The sequence below is a fragment of the Tetrao urogallus genome, assembly GCF_951394365.1.
Source record: "Tetrao urogallus genome assembly, chromosome: 10".
Lineage (NCBI taxonomy): Eukaryota > Metazoa > Chordata > Aves > Galliformes > Phasianidae > Tetrao > Tetrao urogallus.
The window spans coordinates 13648534-13672951 of NC_136823.1; the positions used below are offsets into that span (position 1 = coordinate 13648534).

Consider the following 24418-nt stretch of genomic DNA (forward strand, 5'->3'; position numbering starts at 1 on the left):
TGACAGCTGCTTGGTTAATTAGGGGGAAGTGAGAGCCTCGGGTGTTTCTCAGGTTGTCTCTGGCCTTCTTGGGCACGGCTCCTGGTAGGGTTGGGGTGGTAGAAGGGTGATGCTGTTTACAGAACTGGGCTCTGAATCCGGCTGGATGCGTGCTGTTCGGTGGGTCTGTGCCCTCAGCACTTCCCAAAGCCTTTGCAGGATCACGATCTGGTCTCACCACGAACTTCTCACGGTGATGTTTCACAGCCACAGAGAACTGGAAGCGCTGCCAGCTTGCGGAGCCAACGCGAGCACGGATCGACACGGGGATGTGCCGCCCGGGAGCTTAGCATCATTATTGAGGTTACGCCGTGAAATGAGGCCAGAACAGCGGCAACGCGAGACGGGAAAACGCCGCTCTGCTATCAAGGAAATGCCACAAAAGCACGAGGGAGGGCGGGACAGCAGGCGGCTGCCGCGGGGGGCCGGGGGTGGCTGGGGCGGGAGGGGAAAGGAGGACACGGGGCTCTAATGTGCCTAATGTTAGCAGCTCCTGGGTGGGCGGGGGGACGGCGAGGCAGGTTTTCTTTCTTTCTTTCTTTCGTTTTATTTATTCCCTTTCATTTATTTATTGTATTTATTCCCTCTATTTTATTTCCTTGATTTTATTCATTTCCTTTATTTCACCCCTTCTTGTCTTTCTTCTATTCCTTCGTACCTTTGACTTAAACTCCCTATTCCCCCTTTCCCTTCCGAAGCAAATAAAAACGCATCTCGAAGAACCAACCCCATCCTAAATGAACGGCGATGCTCCCGGAGCGTTCCCACGGCGCGGGGCGGCTCCGCGGGGCGGTGCGGGGGGCGCGGGGCCCCGCCCGGCTGCTCCGCCCGGCGTGCGCGGGGGCAGCGGCGCGCATCCCCGGTTGGAGGCTGGCGGGCGGCTCCGCTCCGCTCGGCTCCGCGGGGCTGCGGCGCCATGGAGGCGGTGGACCAGGTAGAACGCGCAGCTCCGCGGGTCGGGCGTAGGGGTTTGCGCGTTGCCGAGAGCTCCTCTCTGATTTCTTCTCTCTGCCCCGCAGCTCGCCTCCGCGGGGACTTTCCGCGTGGTGAAGGAGCCGCTGGCCTTCCTCAGGGTGTTGGAGTGGGTGAGTGCCGGGTGGGTCGCTGTGGGATTGGGGGCTTTTGATGGGAGAGGGGATGTCACCAAAGTGAGCCTCGCAGAACAGGTGGGAGACGGGCTGAGGATGAGGACCCGTCGTCCTGCGGTGATGGGATGGGGGGTTTTGTGGGTGCCCCCCGGGCTTTTGCAGGTTGGAAAAAAAAAAAAATAAAAATCTCATTATGCATTTAGCAAACTTGTCTCTGGGCCGAGCGGGAAAGGAGGCAGATAATTGGTTTGTGGAGCAATGTCACTGTTTGTTGCTCTGATGCTCATTCGTAGTGAAGTCTGCAGGTCAAATGACATTCGTCGCCAGTAGGTCTGCGGGAGGAGAGAGCGGCTCTGAACGGAAAGTTCAGAACATGTCATGGAGGATTAATCACATTCCCCTAACGCCGACTGGCTGGGGAATTATGTAAGCTGCATATTTTGGGGGGCACATCTGCGTGCGGGTGCCATTACCCACATGCTGGCACCCACTGTGCTCACCATAATGAGGAGCTGTTGAGGTGTGCTGGGGGCTGCTGACCCCCGGAGCCCTGCACGTCCAACAGAGCTGGGTGATGGGCACTTGGATGCGGGCTTGGGATGAGGTGGTCCTGCAGTGGGGTGACTCGTGTGCAATGTTCCCAGCATCCCAGCAGCGCTGCTGCTGCTTCCAGGAGAACTGGGGTGCTCAGGGGCTGAGCCCTGGGCTCTCCCTTCTGCTTGCTGTGAAAGCAATTGTGGAGCAGAACAGAGAGTGAAGCTATTTCCATGGCAAATCACTGCTGGGAGTGTGGTGTCTTCACTATGTGCAGCTGTGCTGGTGGTGGCAGGGCAGTGAGCTCCAGGGGGGGGCACGGGCTTTGACCTTGCAGGAAACTGTTCCCCACAGAGCACTGGCATTTTTGGGGAGTATGCGGGAGCTCTCAGGGCTCTTTCCTTGACAATTGCCCAGTTCTGTAACTTTTTCCAACTGCTGAATGTAAACCTGCCTTTATCATGGTTGAAAACCACTTGTAAAAACTCTACTGTTGCTCCATCTGCACATTGCCTGCTTGCATGCATACAAATATACAGGGGTCTGTAACAGAAACACAGCCCTCTGGCACTGCTGGGGGGATCGATCCTTTGGAAAAGGGCAAAAGATTCTAAAGTATCAGAATTCGATGGTCTGAGAAACAACTTCAAATTTTGAATGTACATGTGAGTGGAATTAAGCATGTCTTAGTGTAAAGAGTAAGACTTTATCTATTGACTTTGTGGATTACCTGAATTCCAGCTCTCTTCACTTCATCTTGCTGCTCCTATCCTTCTCCTATCCCCATGCTTGCCATCTCTCAACCATCTCTGATCCCGATAAGTGTCTGTCTCTCCCTCTGACTCCTTTTTTCACTCCAGCTGTCATTTTGAACTCCAAAACAGACCCAAAGCTCTGGCAGATTCTGTGGCAGCTTTCACATTCCCCAGCAGCATTGCAGCCTTCAGTGCACTTGATCAGAACAGTCAAATTTCCCTGCTAATTGCTGGATTTACAGCTGTTTCATTTTGGGTGTTAAATGATGTGTGAGTGGGGTTTTTATGCAGAAAGTGCTGGTGACAGTGGAATTTATTAAAGCTGCTCTCATTACTGCTGATGAGTTTCTCAGAGGTTTACAGTAATCACCTATAGGAAGGTGTGACTGACGTTGTGTGATGACGTGACAGCTGAATCACAACACACATGGAGCTTTAGGATATGGGAAAGCAACTGCAAGTGGTTTTACATCGCATTCTTTTGGCTTATTTATCATCTAAAGGGAGGTGTTAATTTCTGCTTTTGGAAAACTTGTGCTTTTCTTTTTTAAATGCTTGTTTCCCAGAAAGCCAAGTTCTGGACTTCAGAAGCTGTTAGGACATAGGGGTGGGAAGGCTACAGGGTGGCACACTGGGACCAATCCTCAGCTGGTCCAGGGAGGCCAGACCCTAACATGTGCTCCCATCTTGTGATCTGTTTGGGTAGGTCCATGGAGGAGGTAGTTCGAGGGTCTTTGTCTTTATTAATAAACCTACCTCTGCATTGTAAACAATGCAAATACTTTCAAGTCTGGAGACAACCGGGGTGGCTGTAGGTTCTCAGGCTGATAACTGCAGTCTGTCAGTGTGCAAGTTCCATGAGCTCATGGAGCTGTGTCTGGAGGCACTGGATTGGGCCTCTTGCAATCTTCTGCTTTGATTATTGCTGAGCGCTGTGAGAGAAGATGCTGAAATAGGACTGATTCTTCTGAATATTCATGGTGTGTTTTCATTTGTATTTCTTGTGTACTTTGCAATCTATTTCCAGGCAAGAAATTGCATTTGGAGGCCATTAACAGACAACACTGGCTCAGGCCCAGGAAAGGTTAGGAAAAGAAAAAAGTGACTTGTAGCAATTGAACACCAGAGCTGTGTTTTCTAGGGGAAGTTCAGAGCTCTACATTGGTTATAAATGGTGTACTCACAGCATAGGGATCACGGTTCTGGGCTTGGAAAATTGCACACAGCTGTGCTAGATAGGCTCTGGATGTTCCCAGTTCTGAGTCAACTCTTGCTTTGTGGCATGTGTTGGGGAAAGCTGCTGTGATTGCTCTTCTGCCCCTTCATCCCTTTGCTTGATCTTCACTTGAGACAAGGGGATGCTGCTGATGTTTATTTCTCATAATTGTCTGCTGTGGCTCTGCAGTCCTCTGTGACCAGTTAACAGTGTCACAGCTTTCCCTGAGAAAGGACTCTCCTCAGTGTGCACCTGACAGCAGTGGGTAAGGAAAGATGAAAGAAATATTTGCTTGTCACCCTGGATTAATTTCCATCACATGGATGTCTGGATGTGTTTGGATTGCTTTGATTGGGTCTGTGAAAAGTAAGCAGGAAAAGCAAATTTGTCACTTGTGTTATATTTGTGTCATGGTTGTTGCTTCTCTGGAGCAAATCTACTGAAAAGCAGAACTTTGTGTGTCTACAAAGGAAGCACTTGATGTGCATGCCACTATGGAGCCAGCCAACCTGCAAAACCTGCAAAAATATTTTGGTAAATGGCATCAGGCTGAGGTTTTAAGAGCCTTTCCCCTCTCTTCCTGTGGCTTACAGAACTGTACTGCTGCTCATCCCTTGTACATAGCAATGTGTGTTCATGGGAGCCGTCTTAGAGCTGTGGTTTTCAGCTGTCGGTGGTGTTGCAGGCTGGAAAACACTTTTGGGGTTTTTCTTGAGGGTGTTGACATTGAGATGTTTAATGAACCTGAATCTATCTGAAGAGTTGTTGTAATTCGTGCTTTGTGCAGAGAAATTACATTCTGGTATGACTGCAGATAGTCGCTGCACGTGATTCTGCTCAGGATGTACAAAAGGTTTCCAAAGCAGTGCCTGGCATTTGGACAACAGATCCCCATTCATCTCTGATGGAAACTAGACATATGAATTGCCAGGAAGGTTTCAAAACTATGTGCACATGGTCCAAACTAACCCTGCTCTGCTTCCTTGCCCTCGTGATGTGATCTTTTGGCTCAGAAGCTGGGGAAAAAAAGCCTGGCAAGTGCAAAGCTTGCTTTGTTTGCATGGCCTCTGAAAGGGTTAGCAATCTTTCTGTGCAAACAGATGTATGCTTGGAAGACAAAGGGAATCTCAGTCTACAAAAACTGATGGGAAGTCTTATTAGGACAAAAGTCCTAATGCTGATTGCTCATCTGGCCGTGGTGCCCTTCTTTGGATTATATTTGCGTGCATGTGAGTGGATGTAAGTAGCTGCACGCTTCCAATTGTATCCTAGAAAATCTTAGATGTCATGAGTTGATGAAAATAATGATAAAAACAGGTTACATGCACGAGGCATTGATTAATATTATGGTCCTGAGATTCTTTTCAAGTTGTTGGATCCACTTCATCACATTTGCTTGTGTTTGCATTTTGCCTAACCAGAAGGTGGCTGTCTACTCTGGCATGGGCATAGAGTGGTCTGTAAGGAGTCCTATAGGTGATAGAGTCGAGTAATCCTGATGGAGTTTAATGTTCATGGATGGCTGGAGGGTTGGGTGTTTGCTCTTCTCTATCCTTGGATTGAGAGAAAAGCCTTAAAATAATATTTTTCCTGCCTACTGATGTTGCTTGTGCAACCTCAGGACCGCGTTCTGTTTTGGATCTGTTCATCTTGATGTGTAGGAAATGCAAATATGTCAAAAAACGTATTGTTGATCTTTTGATGTCTTCCTTGTGAAGCAGGTACCTGGTTGTTTTTGAAAACCTCACCCCAGTTACTATCTCAGAAATCTTGTATCTACAGCATCAGGTCAATACAGTGTGTGCTACTTAATGAAAAAATGCAAATCCATTTATATGGTATTTTAGTACTACAAAGGTAATTGCCATGTAACTAACCTTTGATGGGATGATTTCTTACAGGCAGCTTAGCATAATGCATGCAAAACACTCTGCATTTCACCACTGTGGAACAAGGGGATGTGAGCACGCAACAGAATGGAGCCCTGTGAGCTGGCTCTGGTCCCTGTGGTTGGACATACAACTTCTGGACACTTAGCAGGGCATCACTCACTGAAGACAGATGTGAACCCATATCTCACCACTGGTGGGACTGGGGTGAAGGCAACAGAAGCCCTCAATGCGTGTGCAGTATTTTACCTTGTGGTTTTAAAGTCTCAGCTTCTGGGAGTCTTGTGATTCTGAAACCTTTGGCTCTGATAAGGCATATGCTACCATATGGTAGTTGAAGAGAGATGGAAGCCCTGAAGACTGAAAACCCAGCAGACAAGCAAAGGAGCAGAAAATCTGTTCTGTGATCCCCTGTTTCCATGCAGACTGCACAGAGCTGGCTGTTCTGCACACTGCTCACATGCATGTTTTTTGTGCATGGTACAAATTCAGGAACAGGCAAAGAAGGAAGGGGGAAAGGTCAGTGATGCCTGACCACATTGCAAATAAAGAGCATATTTCATCTGAGGTGTGCTTGCCATCTCTGCTTGGGCTCAAGCTATAATCATGGCAGAATCAATTTTTAAAGGTCACAGCTTGTTGAAGGCTTGATGATTCTTAGGCAGGCCAAGTCCAGGCTGAGTGGGACTGGGTATGCAGGAGTTGCACTGGATTAGTGTGGCTGAGAAAGTGTGCTTTGGGAAGTGGGGGTTCTTTGGAGTGATGAACTCCATAGGCATCCCTGAGTGAACCTGGCGAAATCTCTTTATGGTAAGCCATCTTCCTGATGGCAGACTCATCTGCTGTTATCTGAGTATGGCTGTTCCAAGCTGTAGGAAGAAAAGATGAGGAGAGAAACTCATTAATGCTAAATTTGATTATATATGCAAACCAGGTTTCTATGAAAGGAAGAACAAAAATGATCTGACTTTCAAACTAGCAAGGAGATGGATGGAGATAGAGGGCTGTGTCATTAGAGTACACAGTTACAGGATCCTTGCCAGTTTTTGAGGGAGATGTTTCAGTCATCACTCCTGTAAATCAGCATCTGCATAATTGGAGCCCCGGGTGAAAGCCCTGCCTGTTGACATCTCTGGATTCCAGTGTTGCAGTCAGGGAGGAACGTGCTCATGACAAAGAGCTGCCATCCTTTGGATCTTGCAGTCCCCATATGAACCTGGGCTTGTGTACTAGCTTCTCCTTGGAACCGAGTGAAAGCAATCAAGTGTTATACTCCAGGAACACAGAGCAGCAAAGAGCCCTTGTCTGTGTGCCCATCCAGCCTGGCACTTGGCCAGGGGGTCTTAAGGGATGGGTTGATGGTTGGACTAGATGGCATTAAGTGGTCTTTTCCAGCCTTAGTGATTCTATGATTCTCTGATAATGGCTTTTGCTCTTGGGGGATCCAGCAGGTGCTGCAAAGAACTTAGTGGGAAGGAACATGTGGAGGTGCTGCTTTTGAGGTGTTGGATCAAAGTGTCACATGTACTGCAAAAGCACAGTTGCTAAGGTGACAGCTTGCTTTCTTTTTGGCAAAAGGAAAAGAATACTGAATATGGACCAACTGCCAGCTTTTGTACTATTTAATTTGCACAGTTTCATCTTTTGGCCATTGCAGAAACTTCTCGAGTTGGTCTTTGGAAGCAGTGTTTTCCCACTCAGAATACTGCACTTGCTCAGCTGGAAAAGCCAATAGTGCTGCTCATTCTCAGTGAAATGCATAAGCCATGTGAAGTGATGGTGTTTTCAATGAGTATAACTACAGATACAAATCACAGCGTTAAAAGTTTGGCAATGGCATTCAGTCAGAGAAGTATTTTCAAAGAGCCATTTATAAAGACCAAAAATGTTGTGTTGGTTTATTGGCACTCTATGCTCATGCATGCATTTGCATCCCTGAGTGCACAGAGGGTTGCTGCATGTGTGCATTTGCAAGTAGCTCAAAGCTAATCTCAGATGCACAGGGGGGTGAGAACTGGTGGTCACACTCAGGGTTGTGGCTGTGATGGGAGGATCAAAATCCAGGCAGCAGACAGCTCAGTTACTGCCAGGCCTGAGTATCTTTATAATATTTCTTGGGGAGGAAGCTCAGCAAAGGATCGGACAAATGTGGTCCCTTGAGTCGAGGGGCTCTCTGTAGGAGCAGCCTTGTGCAGCATGGCTCAGTGCTGTGTCCCAGCAGTGGAGAGGAAAGCAGAAAGGTCTTACAATTGGGATTGGGGTCATTTCTTCACCAAGAGGTCCCAGTGGGCATGCCATTCACCCACGAGTACTGGAAGGCAGCACGCAGCCTCCCACGTCTCTGTGCTAAGGAAGCAGGTGAAAAACTGTAGAGCTGTAAGGTTTCACCAGCACTTTATAAATAATCAGATGATAACGGCCTTACTTTGTGCCAGCGGAGGTGCAGGTTGGATATTAGGAAAAATGTCTTCTCAGAAAGAGTGGTGAGGCACTGGCATAGGCTGCCCAGGCAGAGGATGGAATCACTGATCCTGGAGGTGTTGAAGAACCATGGAGATGTGGCACTGAAGGTAAAATAAATATATCTGACTGTCCTGCAAAACTCCTGCCCGGTCAACCTGATCCTTCTTCCTTGAGAAATACCAGAGCTATTGCAAACAGCCTGAGTGAATGTTTGTGGGAAGTAAATAGGCAGCTGTGTGCTTCTGCCACCTCAGCTGGTGGCTCTGGGTAACTGCTCTTCACAGTTCCCTGAATTTCCAGCACAAGTTTGTGCTGGCTGTCCTCAGCTGATGTATGTGCTCTGCCCTCTGGTGTTATTCCTCAGGTGATGCGAATCCAATCCAAAGTATCCGGTTTGAAATGCCAATCCTCGGCTCCAGCCCTCTGACATTTGCATGTTAGGTGCTCATATTGGCATCCCATATTGTAGAATCAGGGAATTGGAGAAACATGAAGGTTGGAAAGGACCTGCACAATCATTAAGTCCAGCTGTTGACCCCTCACCACTGTGTCCACTAACCATGTCCTAAGTGCCTTCTTCCTGATGCTGAATGAAACGTCTCCCTGGCCCATCTCGATGGAGTTGGGTTGGATACTGAAAATGGTTCTTCAAAACCTCTTCAGTGCCAAATCCTGCAGCCATAAGCCTGCAGAGCTTTGTGGATCGCCATCTCCCAGGGCAGCCTGCATGCTGGAGCAGAATTAGGTCCCACTTTGCAAGAACATGCCTGCCAGAAGAATTAAACAATGGATGCTTTCCTAGTTAATTTTAACATTTTAATTAAATTCTTTGCTGCTGCGTGCCTTTGATCTCAGCGAGCTGATATACGTAGTGTCTTTTGTTGCATCCTAGCTGCATTTTATTCCAAACTTACACATAGCTGCTGGGATGTATTTGAGTATGAATAGAAGTACAAAATCACATGCTGTTAGGTGAAGAGTGCAACACAACTCACTTTGGCTGCCAAAGGCATACAGACCATGAGATTTTGTGGGCAGTGTTGGTGGTAGATGGATGGTTGAACCAGGTGATCTTAGAGGTCTTTTCCAACCTTAATAATTGAGGACTATTTTAGTGATGTCTCAGTAGAGCTTCTTTTTGAATGTAGTCTCTCTCTTTTTTTTTTTTTTTTTTTTTTGTATTCTTCTGTAAATGGTAGTGCAAGAAGGGGGTAGAAACATACAATGATTGAATGGCCAAGGTATTAAAGTCAGCTTCCTTCTGTTTTATAGCCTGGGGGCAGTGACTGAGGAGCTGTGAAGTGTTTGGGCTGTACCCAGGTGTCAGGCAAGCAGTCATCATTGCATCAAAGTTGTTTGTAGAGCTGGTTGGAGAACACAGTTTCACTTCAGGGGTGAAAAATCACTTTTCATGTAAGTTTCCATTGGAAATTCCATCTTTCTAGTGAGATTGTGAGAGAAGAAATATTTTTGCCACAGTCTTTCAACTCAAAGCTTAGTTGGAGGTTCACGTTGGATATCAGGAAAAGGTTTATCGCTGAGGTGTTGTTTGGGCACTGGAACAGGCTTCTCTGGGAAGTGGTCAGGCACTGAACTTGCCAGAGTTCAAGAAGACAATGCTTTCAGACACATGGTCTGATTGTTGGATGCTTCTTTGTGGAGCCAGGAGTTGGATTTGATGATCCTTATATGGGTGGTGACCAGGTCCTTGTTCCCCTCCTGCATCATGCTGTTATGCCCCAAACTTGCTTCTGGAGGAGCAAGAGCCACCTGCACCCTTGACATTGGGACTTGCAGAGGAAGGTTGACGTTTTTTGAGCAGAGACGATAAATTTTTGGAAAAAAGTGAGCAAGTTAAAAGTGTAGAAAATCCTTCTGGTGGAAAACCTTCAGCTGTCAAGCACTGATTTTTAGACAGCATGCATATTGGCACTGTAGTTTATGCTTATACTTTGTGCAAGTGGCAGGAGGCTCTGTGCAATCAGAACCCATCCCAGTACCAGATCCGTGCTGTCCCAGATTCTGGGGCCTTGGCAGGCAGCTGAGGCTGTGTCTCAGTGGCTGACATACATGAGGACTCAGGATGGATGCAGCAGAAGGTTGCCTGCTGCCACCAAGCATGATGCTGCAGTGCACTGTAAATGAGCTCTTGCCTGTGCTGCTCCCTGCATCTGGACCAGAGTGTTTTTTTACAGAGGGAACCAAGTGCTGGGATGGCTTGCTTTTTGTTTTTTTTTTTTTTTTCTTCCCCCTTTCTTTCTTTTTCCCATTTTCCTGATTTATTTTTCTTTTTCCATCCCTTCCATCATGATTTTCACAGTAGACTGATAGCAACAGGAGAGCAAAGACAGGCTTGGGGCAGAACTGCGCCAGCACAGCTTGTGCTGCTCAGCAGTGAAATAGAGAAGCTCTTTCTGCCACAGCATCCAAATGTTTCATTCTTCTTTTTTTTTAAAAAAAAAAAAAGAAAAAAAAAAACCCAACAAAAACAACCCAACAACCGCTTTTCCATCTTTTTGTTTCTGTGCTTATTAGCACTGGCCACCCGTGGATGTTGTATGGGTTGTTAATGCAGCTGAAGAAGCTCTGACAAAGCGCACAAATATTGTTTCTGCAGCTTAGCACCTAAAAAGTAGTGACTCAGCAATGATCTCATGGGACGAACAGTTCCCAGCTCTTCCTGGCTTGCAGTGAGATCCACACATCCCTGGGCTGCTGGAGGCAGGGCGCTGCGTACCCCACATCTGCATCCCTCCTGCTCAGAGGCTGCTGGTTGTGAGGAGAAGAGGGCTCTCTTCAAAGAGATTTTCTGGGGGATTTTTACGCTCCATCCCGTGATGCGCTTTGGGATGCATTCAGCTTTCTCTTCTGAATAGGGCTCCAGATGATGGAAATAAATTATCATAAATTAGAATAGATTGCACTCTTCAGCATCTCTACATCTGTCATTATGTTTCTTTAACAGCTCAGTTTAACATTTATACACACTCTGACAGCAGCTACTGGTGTGTATGCTATAAATATTGGCTTGCAGAAGACATTAATGGAGTTTAGGTAAACGTTTGATGACGCTGAGATTCTGTTCCATATGGTGGCATGCAGCAAAATCGAATTCAATGTGCCATGTATAGCACTCTTGTGTTTGTATGCACCGTCCTCCTGGCTTTTTGTCAGTGTTCTGCACTACCAAAAAGTGCAGGTTCTTTCAAAGAGGAAAGTGGGTTTCTTGCAGTTGATTCTGCTGTTTATCACCTGTGCTATTTGTGATGCTTGAAGCCAACTTGTGGTCTGTGTCATAGAGTCCATTAAGATTGGAGAAGACATCCGTATGATTGTCCATCCATCATGGCCATGCCCACCATGTCCATTCTATGGATGGGAAGGGGCCAGGGAAAAGAGGTGTCTCAGAGAAGCAGCAGGCTGGAATTGGGCAAAGAGCTGTGGGATTGCTCTGCATTCAATGTGGGGAAGAAAACCTGTGGGATTTCCTGGCCAAGACAGTGTTTCGTTAGTATTGCAGCGGGTCCCAAAGGCAGGGCACAGTCTTTGTGTGTTGGTTGGTCATGATCGCTGAATGTGGAATTTGTGAATGTCAACAAAACTGTCACCAAAACCACACTTGGCAGGAGGGTCTGCCGTATGTTCTACTGACTCACAGGAGGGCAAATAGCTCAGACATCATAGCAAGAGGTAGGAAAAGCTATATTCTTCTCCCTCTGGTGTGCCTTGCCATCGTCCAATAGAATTAGGACGTCTCCTGCAATTCTCTTTTTTCTTCTTTTTTTAAAACTTTTTTTTTTGCTAATTGCAACACCTTGATTAGTGCAGCTTGATGATGTGGCTGTCTCCTGTTAGCATTTCTCTGATGTATCCTAGTTTTGAATTAGCATTAAGGTATGCTGTGTTTTTTTGGCTCTGTGCTGCCGAGAGGCAGCTGCAGTACAGGAGCTGGACAGCCCAGATGTGGGGCCCAGGAGAACATCTGGCTCAGGCTGGCCCCTGGGCATGGCCACTTCGTTTTCCCCTGTGTAATGCAATGTAAGTAATGAAGCAACCTCAGTGCACAAGGCAGGGGAATCTGAAGAATGCTCTTCACACCATAAATTGCTGAAGGTCTTTATGATGCCAGTGAATTAAAAATCCGAGTAGGAAAAAAAACCCCACAGTGCTGTAAGTTCAAGTCACTTCTTTCACAAGCTGCGAGTGGGGAAGGGAAGAGATCTGAATGGAAATGTATTTAAATTCTTTCTGTGGCAGAGTGCTGGGTTATTGCACAGAAAACAGTGTGCTCCCTGGCACGTAGAGAACTGGAGACTTTTTTGTACAGACCAAATGGGTTTCCTTTGGTGGCATTGTCCCTTGTGATTGGGATTGTTAGGGAAATTTTCAGACCCTTGCAGGTTGCTTCAGGTGTTTCAGTGATGCACCTGTGTTTATTTGCATAGAGATGCTGCTTCCTCCATGCTGGCTGGGCACCAAGCCCTCTTTCTTACCTTCTCTCAGGTTTCCAGGTTTTAGCATTGTTCTGCCTGGTTGCCCTGTCCTCCTGCCTCAGCCCTCCTGCTCTTGCTGCCTCCTGCAGAAAGAAATGTGTTTACAAAACTCTTCCCTGGCAAAGCAGCCTTGCCTGTGATTTTCCTCTGGGCAGCTAATTGTGTCTGAGCTTGGGGCGTGCATTTACGTCTCTTGAATGATACCATAAACAAGTAAGTAGTATTTAAAGAAAGGCAGTGTTTATGTTTGCTTGCTCTTAAAGACATTTTAACCCAGGCAACATGATTTCATGGTGAGCCTTGCTCCATTGAACTTTCTCCAAGCTGCAGGAGAAGATGAAGTTGGGGGGCAGTTTTAAAATGCTGAAATCTCCTTTTCTTTCTATTTCTTGTGTTTCTTTTCTGTTTTTTTTAGCTCTCTGAGGTGTGTAATTTCAAACCTGGAGGCTCTGGTGCAGCCCTTACCATGTAGCTATGGCAGGTTTCTCAGTGATACCCTCATACGAAGGGTGGATTTGAGGAGGGGTGTTCTGTAGTTGGAAGTTCATGGAAACGAGACACGTGCATCTTGAGAATATCTCCTTCTGGGGGTTATTTGATTAATTGCAAAGTTTTGTTTTGCTCCGAACCAGGCTGTAAAGATACTCTTGGGTAGAAGGGAGGGAAAGGTGAGGCAGGGGCACAGACTGCCTGGAGAAGTTGTGGATTCCCTATCCCTTGAAGTGTTCAAGGCCAGGTTAAATGGGGCCCTGGGCAACCTGATCTGGTATCTGATTTAGTGGTTGGGGGTTGGAGGTAGATGATTTTTGAGGTCCATTCCAATCCAAGCCATTTTATGATTCTATGAAAGGAGCCTTTGTTCTGGGTGGATTATTTGTTTTCAAATATACACGATGTTCTCATAGAAAATGAGTCTATGTGCTGCTTTAATTAATCTGTCAAGAATTTGTCTTTCACATATGACTGATGTTCACAAATCCTCAAACTATTTCTTTAAGGCTTTCTGTCCCCATTGCATAATGGAGATGACCCATTCCCATCTCCAGCTGCCCTCCATATCTGGCCATAAGCCCCTTTAGGGTAGGATGGGAGAAACGTTGCACTTTTTGCACTCAATTAGTGCTGGATCTCAAAGTTTAAAAATATCACAAGTGAAAAACATGAATGTGAGTCATACAGAAAACACCATTTCCAAGGAAGTATAAATATCAGAGAAACACATTCTTCAGATGTTTTCTCCTCCAAACAGGTATTCACATCCAAGATTTCTGTTTTAAGTGTTCAAAGACATTGGCTCCCTGCTGTCAGAGTGACCATTAGGTACAAGAGATGCCTATCAAGTATTGATAGCTAACATCTTCCTGGAGCTAAAATAGTCACAAAGGGCTGGGTGAGCTTTGAATGAAGGGGAGGAAGTAAGGAAGGCTGCAACTTCCCTTCTTGTGGCAGGGTACTCCAGTGATCTCCATAAACACCCCTTCTGCAAAGGTTGGTCCCCACTTTGGACCTGAATGCTCAACTGCATCTCGCACATTGAGTACTGCCCTCCGGGGCAGCACATCTGCATACTTTAGGGGAGCAAGTGTCCCACTTGCCTCTCAGCAGCTGGGAAATGAGGGTTTTGTACCAGCCAGGCTTGCTCTGATGCCAGTGTGTGTTAGTTAAAGTGCATGTGCGTTTCCTTGTGTTTTTACAGGATTAATATTTTCAAGGCTTTTTGATAGAAAATTGCTGAAAATTATTTAAATCTGAGACGTGCCGCAGAGATCAGAGAACTCTTATAAACTCTTGAATTAGTAATGTTGAATTAGACATGAGAAAATCCTTTTTGGCTTAAATGGTGAATAGGCTTTTCTCAGAACTTTTTACGAGTTTAATATCTTCATTCATCCTTCTAATAAGTGTTAAGGCTTTGGCTTTCCCTGTGTGTACATGCTCAGTGGATGCAGTTCAGCCAAACTGTACATTTCTAGGGCTATCAGGGAGCCCTGGAAACTCGTACCTTTTGTAGGGTCCCTCTCCATAGCAAGCTGCTGTGATAACCTGGGAAAGCAATGCTCACCTTGGTCGCACCAGCTGGATCCCATTTGTGTTGCCTTTCAGAGTCTAATCGGCAGCACATGGAGCAGAGCCCAAGGCAGTGCTATGCTGCCTGAGGTTGGTGCCTGATGAACTGAAGGGATAAATACAGCGAGAATCTGCCTTTCCCTGTTCCCTTTGAGAGTGCACATAAGTGTTAGGTGAGCCATGTTTGAAGAGACATCATGAAGTGAGCTTTCAAATATTTCCTTGAAGTTCTGTTAATTATTTCGCTGCAACGGTAAGGAACAAAGCAGAAGAATCAATATGCCTAATTAATACATCTAAATGCAAGAGAAATTAGCCAGCAAACTCTCCCTTCTCTGGGGAGGATTAATCTTCCTATGCTCTATTTCAAATGTCTTCCAGAAAAATGAAAGGCTTATCACCTAGGAAACACGCGGTCCTAATCGCCCAGGTCTGGCACTTGGGTTTACAGCTGGTGAGGGGACTCATACTGAGCAGGTCTTCTGAAGTGCAAAATTAGATTGTTTTCTTGTGTTTAACTGTTGTAGTAAGAGTTCTGAAGCTGAGTGATTTGAATGACAGATGCTAGCAGTGCGTGCATCGTATTTAATCTGGAGACGTCCCCTGGCTCTGGATGCAGTGATGGGCCCACTTGTCACCCACATGAAGGGCTGGGTTGGTTCTGGACCTGGCCCTGCTGATTAGCTGAGCTTTTCAGCACCAAAATACTATATTGGTGGGTCTGCGCTGCTTACGGAGCTGCCTTGTTTACCTCTGCACAGTGCAATAAGTGCTTTTCTGACAGCTGTATGAGACTCTGAGAAGATACTGTTTTGCTGTGACCTGCTGGGAAATGTCCAGGAGATGCTTACAGGTGCTCTTGGTGGGATCTTGGTTCTTCGTCCTCGAATTGGTCACTGAAATGAAATGACAAAAGTTTTTTCTGCTTACCAGGTTCAGTATTGCAGTGTGTTCTGGTTCCAACTCCTTACGGTTGGTGCGTACCAAGCCAATAATACTTGTGATATTTCTGTTCGGTTGATTACAATAATTTTAAGCTCTTACAGATGTAAGATGTAAGATGATTTCAAATGGAGCATTTAAGTGAATAAATTCATCTTGATGTAAAATACGTTCACCCTCTGTCAGCCAGTTGGGTCTGGTTTTCTTTTGACTCTTGTCATTCATTGTCTTGTTCTTCTGGTGGTAATCCTAGGCTGGAAGTACTAAGATGTTTTCCCTAGAATAATACCACATTTTTATACATGCAGATCATGTCTGGGAAGACAAAGGTTGGGTTTATTCCTCATCTGAAAACCCACCTCACTTGAAAGAAGGTTCAGCAGCTAAAATATGAAATCTGAATAAATAAAAAATAATTTCAGAAGGGCAATTTCTTTTCGTAACACTGAGGAAATCAGCCTTACAGTTCACAAACTGAGATGACAGCTGGCTGTAGGAAAATACTTGCGTCCATCATTTAATTTACATTTTAGTACTGCATTACTCATGGCAGTTTATTAATTAGTTACTCTTTTGCACTCTTCCTTAAAAGGAAAATATTTCAACTCATTATGTATCTCTCTGCACCTTTCTCCCTTCCCAAATTGATCTTTGAGTTGGGGGGAATTCCATCTTTCCTGGCTGTTGAGTGGATCAGCTGGGTGATGCTGACTGGAGGGCATGGGATGGGCCACTGATGACCACCTGATCATGTGGTCGTGGAAGCCCTCCGAGGTAAGACCTGTGTTATCAAAATAAATTGGGATTTTCTGCCAATTAATGGTTGTTGAGGCTTGCGCTAATGCTAGATCCTGCAGGATGATGCACTATAGAAGCCAATTAGCCTTTGCTGTGATAAGCTAGGCTTTGATTAAGCTTTCCAGGCTTTCTCATTGCAAGAAACACGCATTACTTATTGAACATGCAAATGCATCTGCAATGTGTAATTACAAAATTTTCTAAAGGAGCGACCTATTTTAAACAGGGCTTTCGTTTCATGCTTGTTCCTCAGTTGCACTTACCCACTCGTTCACACAGACTAATTCAGCAGACATAATTGACTGGTTTTAGGAGTTAAAATATCCTGTTATTAAGTGTTTTCTGCTTCAAATACCAAATATAATGAAGACCATTGTGGTGGGTATGTAAGCTATCTGCAGCTGCTCGGAACACCTTACTCTGTGCAAGGAGCCTTTGGGGAGCAGTGGGCTGGCAGTGCTGCCTTCCATTGATAGCATTGCCTATATTGGTTTGAGCCAATATAGGAGTGATCCTGCCCTGACAATGTTGAGAACAAATGCTTTTTCCGTAGCCATGGATAGGGATAGCTTTTATCCAGCTGAACGTGTATCATGTTCCACTTGATGGGGATTAATTTATCGATCCAATTAGCCCCCAACCTGTTTAGAGGGTGATCACAGATGAAACAATGGAGTTAAAATTACTTTTGGCAATGTATCATGTCTATAAACTTTGACACTTGGGATCTGGATTTTATGGTGTGCCTTCTGTCAGTGATAATGGATTGCGAAGAGGAGGTTAACATATTTTCACACTCATAAGGAATACATTTTCTGTTTTACTTTCTTATATATGGCATTGTTATCTGTGTGACAGGATCGTTTTCGTACCTGGTCATACAAATTATGATACCTTTTGTCAGGTCACCTTAGAGATTATACAAGCTTGTGTGTCTACATCTATGTTCATATGATGCAGCTTTAGAAAAATGTTTAGCAAATGGAATTTTTTCTTCCAGATCTAATTAATTGTTATGGTTTTCATGTGTAACATGAGCATTCCTATAGGCGGGCGCATATGCTTTCCATTTGTGGTGCCTTTAGTTTGCTGCCTGTCTAACCTGTGAAATTCCTATGCAGTTGTATACTGTGGCATGCTGGCATGACCTAAGTTTGGCCTGCCTGGCATCTTCTGAAGCGAGTAATGGCCTTGTTCCTGCTTTTTGTTGCTGAGGGAACCAACGGCTGGTGGGTTCAAGAAGAGCGTGGTGGGAAGGCGGCAGCGCATCTTTCGCTTGTGGGGCTTTGCTCTCTCAGCCCATCAGTTCTTCCTGCTCGTCTCCTGGGTGCTCCCAGGGTTCCTGCTAGTGGTCACAGAACAGGCTTCTCTTCTTGCTCAGAAGTCACGTGTGTATCCTTCTCCAAATTAGCAGTTTCCAGGTGTCCCGCAGGACACTTGGCCTAAAATAGTCTGAACGCTTCTCCTGTTTTATTTGGCTTGCCAGCTTTCACACATGTACACAGGATCCAGTGAGGCATCAATCTGAACATTACTGTCCTTCGTTTAAACAAAATTCCATCTCTGGTAGAAAGTCTTGCAAGTGAAGGTTCCAGGATTGATGTTTGATTGTTAATTGTCTGAGTTGTGATTTGAATTCTGCAGCATTTGGCTTTAGGTTTTTTTTTTGCTTTTTTTTTTAATCTTAGAAATTGTTTTTTTTTGTTTTTTGGTTTTTTTTTTCATTCTATCAATAGTAACTGCAAACTTGAGCATATGCTGCAAAAAGCACGGAGGCAAAGCATTCAGATACAGAGAGAACACAAGTGCCTTTTTAATCTGAGAAAATTAGCAGAAGGGATTCAACTTCCAGCAAACTGTGGCTTCCGATCCGCAAGCTAAAATCTGCATATTAGTCACCAGTTATTTTTCCAGATTTCCAGTTCATTCTGTTTTCTTATTTAAAGATGCTGCAATTCTCTTTCAGCCCTTTCAGACTCTGTTTCATAACTAGTTTACTTGGAGCAGGGGGAGGGAGGAGGAAACCAGCATCATCACCACCAGCGTTGTTACAGCTCACATCTGGCAGGTTGTGGTTTGTATCTGCCTCTGACCAACAAAGATGCCAAACTGCTTTTTAGTCAGGAGGAAGTCTAAGGAAGAATGCGTTCTTCTTTTGAGACCAAATTCTGTAGAAGTGAGATTTTGCCTCAAGGGGAGATGTTGTTTTATGGTACACACACATCAAACAACCAAGATGAAGTTATTACCATCATGTGGGTTTTTTTTTTTTGTGCTTAGCACCATCCTAAATTTATATGAAGAAGTTCTTTGCTTCCATAACAAAGAGGGAAGGGAGGCTGGGAGCAGAAGACAGCTTCAGCATGGGCATTTTGATGTATGCAGTGCCTATTTCCAGATTGACTTAGCTGGTGAGCAGAAAACTGTCCCACTGTAGTATCTATTTTTTCCACCCAAAGGATCATCCATACTTGTGTTACCCAGTGCCCAATTTTCTTCCTTATGCTGCTCTCCTTTGTCCCATTTTTCCCTGCTGTGGACCTGATCAAGGCCTGGAGATGGACCTATGCACATATATCACTCATGGGGAAGACTTCTCTGGTTAGAACAAGACTCCCTAACAAGCATGAACCAGGGCTCATATTTTGTTCTTCAACCTGTTACAGAGAAACTTAGAGATTTTCCACACCTGGCTGATGCAGGAGCGGAAGAGAGTCTGTGCTTTTAGGTTAACCACTGAAAACCCTTTTTTATCCCCATGAAATATGATAGGGCCATTAAAGCAGAACGTTTGCTGTAATTTTATATGTGTACAAACAAAGACCATAAAGCGAAACAAGCCTTATCAATTTGATGGTACTCATTATCCCAGAGCAATATTTTTTACAGAGTCCTTCTACCCCAGTGCTAGATCATTTGTATTTTCTCTTTAAATTTGCTTGAACGTGTTCTGTATTTTTGAGGAACGTTTTCTCCTCCCTCCCCCCTGCTTAAAACACTGTCTGTTGTCTGATATTTTTCTTGCTTGTGGCAAATGCTTAGAAGTGAAATGCTGACCTCGTGGTGGATGAGGATAAATGTGTGATTGCGTTGCCTTTGATTACGTAGTTCTATATTGAAAATGCATTCTGCTTATTTTCTGTCAGGGCCAAGTGATACCCTCATTCAAAAATTTTCCTCCTCAATGCCATGCCGTTAATAAAAACTAATTTATAATACCTAGAGCATTGTCTGCTTTGTGTTTATTCTTTTTTTTTTTTTTCAGCATGACCTTCATATTGGATTTATCTGTTATTAGGCTGGGCAAGTAACAGCATTCCATGGTGTTGTACTGCTGTATGTGCAGTGTTTGGCTGTAAATTGACAGTTGCTGTGATGCATTTATGTGAAGGCAGTGAATGATTTCCTTATTCCAAGACACCACTCTTCTAAAAAGATCTTAACAAGTAGGAGCTGACCTAAACTCAGCTAATGTGCCAGTGGATGCACCTGCAAAACGTCATGTTGATGAGGTGGCACTCAGTGGCATCACCATAGATTGCTGTGACCATCGTCCTGATTTTGCAGCAAAGCACACACAAAAAAGTGATTTTGTGTGGATAAATGTTGGCATTTCTTGACATTGATGAGACAATGATAGACTGTACATGTGTGTCACCTGAACAGGATAATTAAGTTCTGGAGCAGGCATAGCTGTGATACTGCTGTGCTGATGCATCTCTGGGAAATAGTTGGGTGCTATAGAAGTTGGACCCTGTTCAAAAATAAGCTCAGAATTGTTTCTGTCAGTAAGGATGACGTGTTTCCATCTGCACACTGATTGTTACCATTGTGGCAGAGGCTGTGATTGCAGTCTGTGTTCCTTCAGGAACATGTTTAGTGGAGAAATATCCTCTGAAGATTTATCTATCAGCAATATTCTCCTCTTGTTTCACTGTTGTTTTTTATTTTTATTTTTTTAAGTGAAAGCTTGTAAAACATGGGCAAAATGCAGAGCTGAAAGGAAGAGAAGCCAGGAATACTAAAGAAAGAGAGAGAGCTTGCTTGAAAGTGTTGGCCAAGCAGCTGTTTGTGCCTCCTATTTAGCATGAATGGAAGACGTAGCCCTGATTAAAAATGGTAGGTAGCAGCTGCACAGCCTGGGCTAAGGATTACCAGATGGTTAACTGTGATTGACTTGTCTCCATGGAGCTCAGTGGGGAGGGAGGAATGGAATATCTGAAATGTGATGAACATGCTAGGTACACAATTTTTTTTTTAATTTTTTTTTTTATAATGAATGTGCCAGATTTGTTTACATGCTTCTTGAATAAAATATGGCTGCTAGTTTGACTCAAGACAGACATCTTTAGTACATGCTATGTTGCAAAACCTTGCTCTTTTGATTGTAGGTGTGATGATTTCCCCCCTCCTTCCTCACCCCCCCCCGGTGCTGTGATACAGCATAAAATAATTGGTTGACAGAATGTTGATTCTGCAGCACGGGGAGGATTTGCACAGATGGGAGTCAAAATATGTCTCCTTGCCTTATGCTAATGCCACCACAAAGGTTAGAGAGAAGTTCAGAGCTGAATGTGGAATCCTTGTGCTTGAGCTGTTGCAAAGTGTTTGAAGTCGGTACCTGAAGAAAGAAGATCTGAGTCCGAATGCTCTGACTGTCTGCTCTCTCTGTTTTCAGGAGAGCAGCATATGCACTGCACAGTGATAGTAATTCAGCTGCTTTTCCTTGATGTGCGCCCATTATGGTCAAAGTGGAATATTTTCAAGCCTGGGGAGGGCTGGTGCTCAGCAGAAAGGCAGGAAAACACAGCTCTAAAAATACTGTGGCGAAGGGATGACACATCCGCACGACTCCAAACAGCATCTTCTAATGGGGCTTGGCCAAATTTCTTCCAACTGCCAAACAATTGGCACTTGTGTGAGCAATATGTTCCACAGAGGCTGTAGCCATATGCACGGTGATGCATTCATCCCACAACCCATTCGTTGGGATGGGGGGAAAAGCAAGCGGTGGTCAGGGCGATGGCAGCACACCTCTCCCAGCTCTCCAGGGCAATCCTAGCATCCTGTGACTCAGTTTCTCATCCTGTGAGCTCCTTGACAGCTCTCACAGTGGGGTCTTGGAGGGGTCCTGAAGCCCTGGTGTCCCTGCTGCCCCGAGGGCTTGCTCAGTCAGAGCATCCCTCATGCTTCCGACCTTCTGCTCCTAGTGGCTGCTGGGACTTGGCTGGCAGGCAGGAGCTGCAGATACTCCAAAATAGAAACTGGTCGTGTTGGGAGTAATACCTTGGCATGCTTATAGAGGGGGAAAAAAAACAGTAATAACAGCAAATAGTTTAGAAATGCAGAGCTAAATGCTGTGTTTGAGGGAATGTATTACCTTGGGCTGAGGGGAGTGGGAGGCTTGGGTTGTGTGTTTCTTTATCCTCTATTGTGAATGTTTCTACTTTGCCTGCATTAATTTTTAAATCAAATTACAAATATGTCAAAAAGATGGAGCTGACACTTATGCCAACTCTTTCCCTTGGGTTTGAGTATGAATGAAATTGTGATGCGGATTTGTCTTTGTAAATGCTTTGTTACCTAGAAAACATTGCTTTTGAGCTTGTGACTGGTGGCGTGTGCAGTGGTCTCACCTGAATGTCATCGGTGTATGTAAACACAAATAAAATAATGGTTAAAGCTTTCAATATTGAGCGTCAGATGATTTATTTCATCTTTGCTGTGTTTTTTGTGCGCTTTGGCAATAGCATAGCCTATCTTATCTCCTCCATTAAACTTCAAACCAAACCAAGACCTCATCTGATTTATCAAAACAAGCGACAGTGTCTTGAAAGCAGTGCCAGAAACCCATCCTGTCCTCACATCACACCCGTAAGTACCAGAGGGAGGAGGTGGTGGCAGTCGCGGCCCTCCCTCATGTGGGATGAAATGTTTGGCTGCAGTTTCCATGGTACTGTTCTGAGCATCCATGGCTGCAGCAGGACTCCTGCGTGTGTCCCAAGCAGAAGAAGAAACTCAGGGTGACAACATGACTGTGTGGGCCGTGCTGAGCCTGAAACCCATCGCATTGGTGGTGCCCCATGAGTAGGTTTTGTCTCCTCCCATGTATTGCAGCCGATGGATGCCAGCTGGGATGGGTGCCCATGCCCAGCTCCCTGCATTGCTGCCCTCTTATGGGCCTTGTTTCCTCTTCAGTGCTGCTTGGCAAAGCTGCAAGTGAAGCAGCCTTCACATCTTACCAAAGAAAAGGCAAAGCTGCCAAAATGTTGTCTGTTTCAAGTCAGGAAGAAATGTTGAAATTTTGAAAGTGTGTTTGCCTTGAAAATGATACCAACACCTCCAGCCTCAGATCTGGTCAATTGATGGGTTTTGATTTTGATCCATTATACTTTCTTTTTTACATGTGTTAAGGTTTTGTAACACAATATTTTTCCACTGAAACTGTTCATTTTGAAAGCTTCAGAAGGAGAATTTTGACAATGTCAAAAATTTCAGTACAGAACATGTCATCCTGCCTGTCAACAACTATTTGTGACAAATCAAAGTTTTAAAGGGGAAAGTGTTCTTTGGGAAATTTGTCTCCAGTTGCATCGTTCAGTGCATTATTTGAACTAAAAAATGGTAAGTTTAGACCCATAGTGTGTTGTGTGAATTGAGAGCAACTCCTATTGAGGCTCATAGGAGCACTCAAGCTGCCTTGGAAGGTGTGTATGATCATGCTTCTTGTGTTGTTTACTGCTATTGTAAGTACTGACAAATGTGAAAGGAAGGATTTACATCGTATTGCTTTTGCACAGCATTGTCTTCTACTGGTGCAAGGATGCTATTCAGCATGTTCATCATAAAGTATTCCCATCTGATTAAGCTGCATGTCAATAAGTGCTTGATGGCAACCAAAAAATATCTGACTGCCTTTGGAAGCAAAAGAGATGCAAGTGATTTTTCCTTCTGGTATTTTGTGCTGAACTCCAGGCTTTGGAAAACACAGCATCATCCAACCCCATCTACATTCTGTGTTAACCCCACCTACGTTCTGTTCTGCCATTTTACTCTCAGCACAAACCCATGGTCTCCATGTCATTCCATCACTGTGACATTTTCCTGGCGGTATTTCTGGGCAGATCTTTTGTCCCCAGCAGCATAAACACTGCAGACCAGGATTTCTGTGTTGTAGCTCAAGGCCTGGAGCTCTGCATTGAGAACAGTATTTTGCAGCAAATAAAATCTTGGTGTTAAAATGCCAGGTGACTCTGACATCCTGCCTCATGCACTGCTCAACGTGTCTCAGAAGGGCTGTGATGAATTTATTCTTTGGCTAATTGCTTCTGTATGCGTAGCCTGCTTTATGGGTGCTTGGGTGGCTCACTTGTACTCAGGCAAATATATCTCCTGCTGTCTGAGTGCTGCCTGGGACAGCATGTTAAATTCATGGTAAATTCAGAAACTGCTTTTATTTTATGAACTGCTCTGTTTATCAGCTTAAATTAACTGCTAAAATGAACTACTTGCAGCGATACAGAAAACTGTGGTCAACTGATCCGGTTTAAGAGAAGCTTAAGTTTGAAGAGAAGTTTTGTGTAAACTTATTTCATGTTTTGCAAGTACAAAGCAGTAGAAGAGGCTTAGAAGAGGTTGTATCTATAATGTGTGATTTTGCCTTAACTGCCTTAACTGAAGTCATGATGTTGACCTGCTGCAGTATAGTGTCTAAATATGTATAAAATACAGAAATTACATATATGTAATGAGAGCACATATATTTGCACACACATCTATATGTACATATATATTATAAAAACAGAAGAGAAATTGAGAGTGACTGTGTGGTTGGCCATAGGAGCCTGGATTTGAAGCATCACCTGAGTGTGAAATGTGTCCCAAACCTTGATGGGGAAACCCATCACTCTGCTGCAGTTGGATCTGTGATGTGCTGTGCTGAGCAGGCTGTACTAAGTGAGGCCAGATGAACCTCATCTGTGCTGCACAGGCCATGAACAACACGGGTTGTCCCTTGCTCCCTCTCCTCACCCCGGTACCCACAGCTCTTTTCAGTTGGATGCTTCTGTGTAATCATCCTTAAGAATAATCTACGGATGGAAAATGAAGACTCTTTCTGAGCTGGCTTTTATTA

At 44.7% G+C, this 24418-nt stretch overlaps 1 protein-coding gene across 1 annotated transcript in view; it reads left to right on the forward strand.

Moving 5' to 3' along the window:
* Positions 1-355: 355 nt before the first annotated feature.
* Positions 356-24418, forward strand: part of SYNPR (synaptoporin) — a gene marked incomplete at both ends in the record, with an annotated part of 77670 nt that continues 53607 nt past the window's right edge. The window contains 3 exons of the mRNA XM_079540299.1: positions 356-470; positions 738-973; positions 1059-1124. Coding sequence (XP_079396425.1) covers positions 356-470; positions 738-973; positions 1059-1124 — 417 coding nt within the window. The remainder of the gene's footprint in view (positions 471-737; positions 974-1058; positions 1125-24418) is intronic.